Genomic DNA, 8,195 nt, shown 5'->3' with positions numbered 1-8,195 from the left:
AGAAAAATTTCAAACCAGTGACCAATAATTCATATCATGTGTGAATATCACTTATGCAAAAAATTGGATCAAATGGCTCAAAAATGAGAATTTCACAATGCATTGAATGCAATAGGTCAATTTAACACAACATTAATTCAAAAATTCACAAATAAAAATCCAGCCAGCAAAAATTCATGAAATTAACATCATAAAAATTTAAACATCAATAAAAATCTATGATAAAAAATTGGGACTCATTTGGACCATTTTTGGATTTTTTATGGATTTTACAAAATGACTAAAATAATTGAATTAACAAACAAAATGGAGGGAAACAATTAATTTGAATTAAATCCAGAAAATACATCAGCCGTTGGATATGGTGCGCTTGTGATCAATGGCTCTCATTCAAATAAGTGAAACGCAGTGCTTCATTTAATGCGTCAGCATGCCCAATCATCGGTCAAAGCATGCGTGGCTATGGTCAAAGGAAGCTTATCCAATCAAACATCCACGCAAGAGCACACATGGAACACACGTCACCAAAACCCTAACAACTTACAGACGCCGGAGCTACAACTCCTCTCGTCTTCTCCGGCGAGACGCACGGTGGCGCCGCCGTGAGATTTTCCAGAACTTCACCAAACTGGTACCGTTCGAACCGTCTCTCCACGAGGATTCCAAATATCACCTTTGATCATCCTAATTCTCACTAGGTTTTGCAAATCGAAGCGAAGAAGATCTGAGATCCAAACTTACATTCACCATATCATCCTCAATTCTCACTCATTTTCAATTCTACTTATATATTCGTGATCTACACATCAAGCTCTACAATTCTATATCATGAAAACAACAAAAGATCAAAATGAAATTCGACCTACCTGAAATTGAAGCTTCTTGAAATCACGTCCTCACAAGCTATGAAGCTCCAGATCCACTCCTATGATCTTCCTCTGAAGCTTTAAGCAAAAAGAATTGGATGAAACTCCTTGAATCTACTTCAATTTCCAAATTCCATCAATATGACATTGCTCTTGCACTGCTCGATTTCTGATTGAATTGCACCAAATGAATGATGATTCTTGATCAGTGAAGCATGAGGATCAAGAATATGTGATAATCTTTGAGAGTTATGTGGAGAAAAATGCAAATCGAAGAGAGAGAAAGTTTGGAGAGTTTCTTGAATTTTGATCTCAAAAGTTAGTTATGGCAGTTATGGCTAGGGTTTTGGAATTTATACTTCATGCTAATCACACTGAAAACCAATTTAGCCATTCACTAAACATGATTAGTGAGTTGTGAAGCCATTTGCAAAAAATAAAAATTGACACTTCATGGCCATAATACACGTGAGACATCCCATGCTAAGGCTTCAATCCACTCATGAACAACCAAGGGCTATGATTGAAATGTTATTTGGCTTGTATCTTAAGCCAAAAATGAATGATGGAGATTGGCTTCAAAATGAACATGTGTGAAAAAATGAGTATACATGCCTCCCTCATGCATGGCAATGGCTTATTTCCACTCAAATATGGTCCATGAAGCATGCTGAATTGAAGCCTTGCCTTGGTTCTTTGTGAATATTGACTTGTTGCATGATACCATCCTTTGAACAAATGTGAAATAATGAATATTTTGACCATGATTCCTTTGCACAAGTGAGTCAAATGATGTCATTTTGAGATGCCTTGAACATGAGAAGCATTTTGCAAAAAGAATGAACCAAATTGGAGCATTGTATCAAAAGTTATGCCATTTTGAATTTCCATGCACACCTTGTGATCAAATGACCATAACTCCTCCACCACTCATAATATGGACATGAATTAGGACTTTTTGGAAAGGGGAGAGAAAGATCTACACCTTTCATGTTCACCAAAAATCCATTTGAAACTTCTTTGATATTGAAAAGTCAAGTTGAAAGTGGACCAAAAACTTGCCAAATTTAGAAACTTTGAATTATAGGTCATTTCCATTTTTAGTAACTTTTGCCATGACCTTTGAATCTTCAAGATGAATGTTTAAAATGATGAATGGACCCCATTTCGACATGATTGAGGTGTCTCAACTCATTTCCCCACCTCATAGCCCTCAGTTGACTGCACAGTTGACTTTTTGGTCCTCAGACGACCTTGAAATGCCTTGATCAACTTGAGCCTCTACCACTTGGGGAAATTGCTCAAAAATGAAACCCTAGCTAATGTAAGCCCCTTATGATAATCATGTGATCTTCATCCCAAGAAAATACCCCATCTCTTTGAGAAACCCTAGTTGGAAGAATGGCATTGATTAAGGTTGACCAGAGGTCACAACCCTAATCCAAAGGAACTTGAGAATGAACTATGAAACCCTTGATGATGATAGAACCATGATGATGGTAATATATCCTTGAAAACAAGATGATGCTCAAGACCTTTGAAGAATCAAGAAACCCTAATTGAAGCCCATACCCTCAGATGGTTGATGATCAATTCATAGAGACCCCCAAGCTTGAATCTCCTAACTTCTCCATCTTTTGAAAAGACCTTGGAGGATGACCTTCTCATTTTCATATGATATGCAAAATGCAATGCCTAATGCTCTAAAATATGAAATGCAATGTGTCAAACTAGTCTCAAGAAGAGGAGGGCAAATTTTGAGGTGTTACACTAATCAACTAGAGTAAAGGAGACGATTTCAAAATTGACGACAATGGTGTGATTCAACCCATCCACCAAAAATCCCACAAAAGGATACATATCACATAAAAGTCCCACCATTTTACCCTTAATTATGTTTTTACCCTCAAAACTCTATTCTCTCTTATTTCTTTTATTCTTTTATTTTAATTTAGTTTCTCCTCATTTAAATTAAATAAAAATATTACTAAAGTGCTAATTCAACCCATCCATCAAAAATCTCACAAAAACATAGATATCACATGATTACTCACATAATCACATATTGACTCGAATAATTAAAATAAATTAATTTAAATGAACCGGGGTGTTAGATGTAATTTGCGCATCTATTGGTAAAACACTAATTTTATAAAAGGAAATATTTTTGAAAATGATTTTAAGAAAATCGTCTTTTCAACCCCTCCCTTAAAGACCATCCCTTCAAGACCATTCGATCTCCATATCCTCCACGAAAAAATAAAAATACATTAATTATTGTATATGTGAAGTACTTCTTAGACATACAAAAAATCATGAATACAATTGGGAGTTTCCACCAACGAAAACATATCATTAATACACTAAATAAATTCAAAATATATGAATAATCAAATTAATTATAAAAAATAAAAGAATAAATACAATATGAATGAATACATCAATAGTAGTGAGGTACATTTTGTGCCATTATTGAATCATAAAGTCCAATCTCTCGCTGATTCAGAATCTGCACTGGCCTTGCATTCTTTTTTGCATACTGTGGCAATTAAATCGAACACAATAATGATTAATTGAAGTTTAACCTTTTATAAAATTATTAATCATACTTAAGTATATAATTAAAACTAATAAATATCATTATTAGTTCATTACTTACATATTTAAGTACGGAATTCTTGAGTAACATGACTTGTCCTTTTGAAACAGTTCTTATCTAATGAAAAAAAACATATTCAAATTAAAAATAATCATATGATATGATTAATAATTTAATGATCAATAAGAATGAAATATTTATGAAAAGAAAAAAATAGCGTTACTATACCTTGGTATTAATGGTCCAAATGATACCTTCAGTGCATGGAGGTGTAGTGAGTGATCCCATGTATCTGTAATACATATTTGAATCCTTGAATATTTTTGATGGATCAATAACACCTATGCTTGTTTCTTCATCTTCATCAGGAACTTCAACTATATATTTTTCTAGCTGAAATATATTTAAAAATATAATATTATACATATAAAATGATAGAAGACAAACAGATAATAAACTAAACTGCGATATATTTTACCTTAGACAAAAATGGATCAGGTAAACCATATTTATATAAAATACCAACAACAGCTGTCTTGTTCGTTCCATCTTGTTGAGGGCTAACGTGAACCATATGTAACTCTAATTCATACCTAAAAATCAATTAAGACCAAAGATAGGGTTTGTCATGAAATAATGCATAAAAGGACGAAAAAAGGATTTAGAGGAAGGAAAATCAACCTCCTGCCATTAATGGTATGTTCAGATGGCCAGTGCCAATGGCTTTGTTGAAGAAAATATTCATTTCCATTGATGTTTATCGAGCCGGCATCTCCTTTCCAAGTGACCTGTAACCATTGCATAATCAAATATAAATTATTTTTACAATTACATTCAAGTTATTTTTACGATTGTAAAATCAATAATACACTTACCACAACATCGTGACCCCGGTTCAATACAGTAGCATTTTGAGGTTTGTAGAAACTCGTTAGCTTTCCCAAATTTGGGATGAGAGTTACTCTTTCATTTGATAAATCAATAGGAGATTGCATGTCTCCTTTACATGCTGCCCATTCTCTTTTTAGATCACCCCAATGTTTAGGTCCATCTGCACTTTCTTCATTGTAACTGTACTCTACAATGCACCAATATATGAAGGTTTTAATGCAAATATTGAACTAATGAAAATATTTATACAAAATTTGAAGAAAAAAACAATAAGAGAGATTATTTTATTATACCAAGTTCATCCAGAGCACTTGTTGATGTCGAATATAATAGAATGGTTATTGATATCAGTAGAATTGAAATCGGAAAATGGTTTTGGCTATGCATGTTACAGAATATTCAAAGATTAATAATTATGGTTCTATGTGTTATGAAACTTTTTTTTTAGATATAAAGAGTAATAGGGGTATTCTAACCCTTCTTAGAAGGGAGAATCCCTGTTAAAATAAAATGAGGGAAGAGAGAATCAAAACCATATGATTCTGGAAATATTTGATACACACCTTGCTTTTTATAAATTGTAACTTCCAAACATAGAATTAATTAGTTATTTGAAATTCTATTTCTAAGAGTATACATAACCACATTTTTTATACATGATCAATATTTTTAGTTAATTCTAAAATAACCATAATTTCAAAATAGTTATCAATATAATTTTTTTTTTAAAATAACCAATGTGTCATTTGCTATGTCGCATCTATTGTTCAAGTTGTATTCAAGCGTCATTAGGAGTGGCGTATGCATGCATTGATAAAATTGTACTCTTTTATTTTTTACATGCATGTGTCAATTGCAGTGACGTATGTTCCTACATTTTACATGCATGCTTCAATTATAATGACGTATACTCCTACATTTTACATGCATGCGTCAATTATAATGACGTATACTCCTACATTTTACATGCATGCGCGAATTGTATTGACGCATGTTCTTACATTTTATATGTGTGCATCAATTGCAATCACACATGCTTTTACATCTTACATTTGGGGCCTGTGCTGCAGCACATGTTGCACATGCACGGGACCGGCCCTGCATCTTACATGAAACATGTTAGTTTGATAAATAAATCAAAAACATGATTACTTTAATATATAATTTGAAAAAGTTGATTATTTCAAAAAAAAAATCTTAATGGAATGATTTTATTTGGGTTAGTAGATAATTATGTCAATAGAATTTTTATTTTCAATAAAAATATATTAATCATCAAAGATATATACAAAAATAAGAAAGAAAGGAGAAAACATTTCAAATCAAAGATTAAAAATAAAAAATCCATATATATTTTATTGTTTTTTTATAAAAATTAAAATAATGTAAAAATTATAATATAAATATCCAAAACATTAAAATTTTCTATCCATTAATATGAGAGCATAGTTAGGGATGTTATGATTTTTCTATAATGATTCAAAAGTATTTTGAATTAATTAATATTGTACTGTAAGCAATTATATCTTTTTATATGTTCTAAATTAAGTCAATATTTCGAAATAGAGAAACCATTTGTACGAAAGGAAAGTATATGTATTTTGATTCTTATCAATCTTAGTTAGGGAGAAGTGAGATTACATGCATTGCCTTGTTTTGATAACGTATCATGAAAACACCTATACAAAAACAATTCTCTTATAAACATTGTATTGGACATTTGTTGTGTTTTTTAATAGAAGGGTAATGGATTTTGCATGAACGGCTGATCCTGTACGGTAGAAAAATATTTAATTATTTGTTATTATTATTTAAACAAACTTTATAGGCATATTATGATGAAGGAAAAATAAATGTATAGTATAAAAGACTTGACTACTAAGTCTCGCCTAAGAGACTCGAAGATTAAGTCTCGTCGGAGGGACTCGTCCCAAGTTATGCTCGAGGGGCTCACTGTAGAACCCCATCAAGAAAATTCCACCTAGGATAAAGCCTTATAATGGGAGTCTTAGAAGATGTGAGCACTACTATTAATCACTATGTCCTTTACCAAGTCCTCGTGCTTTAAAGACTATGTAGTTTTTATTTTTTGAGACCCTAATAAGGAGTACCAAAAAAGGCCTAGCGCCCAAAAGAAGGCTAGAACCCAAAGAAGGACGTGAGTCCCATTTTTTCGCCCATAGGCTAGCATCTGGTGTACCACGGGCTATCATTGGTTTGAAGGTGAGAAAAACAAGAAAGGGGGGGTTTGAATTGTTTGAAAAATAAGCGCTTTTCCAAAATGAAAATCACACAATGATTTTATACTGGTTCGCTTATAACACAAAGCTACTCCAGTCCACCCGGCCAAGGTGATTTCGCCTTCAACAAGGACTTAATCCACTAATCTTGAAAGATTACAAACAACCCCTAAGAGAGAAGAAAATCTCTTAGTCCTCTCAAGTCTACAGACTACAAAGAGTCACTTGAGGAAATCAAACAAATAAAAGATACAAGATATGTAATCTAGAGTGCTTCTAGTTAAGCAAGTATTACAAACTTAAGAACAGATTTTTCACTTAATAAGCAAAAGCTTAGTGAAATTCCTTGAGAGCAAAGATGATTTTCTTGAGCGTGAATTAATTCAGTATAGTTTTGGCTAGTTGATTTCTTGCTTACTGAAAGTTGATTTCTTCTCTATTTATATAGGAGTTGAAGTAGTGTTGAAATAGAGTTGAATCTGGTGGATAATGAGATGTAATTACGCCATTCCATAAATAGCTTCTGCATGAGACTTTTTTCTTTTAGAAGTGACTACTTACCACAAGTAGTATCTTCTCTCTTGGAAGAGGAGATTAACGTCTCTTTCTAATTGAGGAAATCCATTTGCAGAACTTTAACTTGGCTTAAACGTTACTTCATCATGATTAACAAATCTGATTAGAGTCTTCGTGTATCTGGAGATTCTTGGGATCTGGTTCATGTTCAGATGCTTCTGATACTTTACAGTTTTGTCCAGAGTCAGAGCTTCTTGAAACGAGATTCCACTTCAGATGCTTCTGATACTAGAGAATTTGTATCTGATCTTGTTGTGCATCTGATGACATCATCAGATTTATTTCTTCTTTCTTTAGAACCTTGCACACTTAGAAACTTTTCGTTAGGGTGCCATTTTTGGTTTCATCCTTTGTTATCATCAAAATCAAGGAATCTGTTGTAGAACAATTTTTGTTCTTACAATCTCCCCCTTTTTGATGATGACAAAACAACTTAAAATAGCAGATGAAACATGAATAAAATAAGATCAGATAGACAGAAGCTCCCCCTGAGTCAGAGCTAGGGAGTTCAGAAGTTCTTACCAGAGCTTTCCAAGTAATAAGATTTCTGAAAAACTTTCTGCAATTTCTTAAATTTAATGTTAGAGCTATTTAATCAGAGCTATTTTTATCAGAGCTATATCTACAAATGTTGCAGAGTGCTTAAGGTTTTAGACAATTTTCATCAGAGCTATTTAATGATTTCTCCCCCTTTTTGTCAGAATCAAAAAGGTAGATATAAAAAAAATAACAAGATAATAAAGAGAAAAACATTTCATTAATCAGAAGCACAAAGGCACAAAGGCATTCAAAACATCAGATTCAAGAGAATATCAGAGCTAAAAAAGACAGAAGCAAAAAAAAACACTAGGCAAGCAAACAAAAGAAATCCTAAGTGCCTAAGGGTTTGGAGGTTGAGGAAGTTTCTGAAGCAACATGGCAAACATGTTCTGGATGTTTTCATTCAAAGCATCTTGCTTGTCCATCCTGGCACGGAGCTCATTCTGATCTTGCTTGATTTCTTTCTGATCTTGCTTGATCTCT

The 8,195-nt window shown here is 32.8% G+C and overlaps 1 protein-coding gene across 1 annotated transcript; it reads right to left on the bottom strand.

Moving 5' to 3' along the window:
- Nucleotides 1-3,306: 3,306 nt before the first annotated feature.
- Nucleotides 3,307-4,743, bottom strand: LOC127130031 (alpha carbonic anhydrase 7). Its single transcript, XM_051059113.1, has 7 exons — nt 4,650-4,743; nt 4,341-4,543; nt 4,147-4,253; nt 3,944-4,058; nt 3,694-3,858; nt 3,526-3,582; nt 3,307-3,405 (listed from the first exon to the last, which is right to left on the bottom strand). Exons 1-7 carry the CDS (start codon nt 4,741-4,743, stop codon nt 3,307-3,309), a joined length of 840 nt encoding a protein of 279 aa, XP_050915070.1.
- Nucleotides 4,744-8,195: the final 3,452 nt, after the last annotated feature.

This window comes from Lathyrus oleraceus, chromosome 3 (genome assembly GCF_024323335.1).
Source record: "Lathyrus oleraceus cultivar Zhongwan6 chromosome 3, CAAS_Psat_ZW6_1.0, whole genome shotgun sequence".
NCBI lineage: Eukaryota > Viridiplantae > Streptophyta > Magnoliopsida > Fabales > Fabaceae > Lathyrus > Lathyrus oleraceus.
This window is presented reverse-complemented; position numbering and strand designations above follow the sequence as displayed.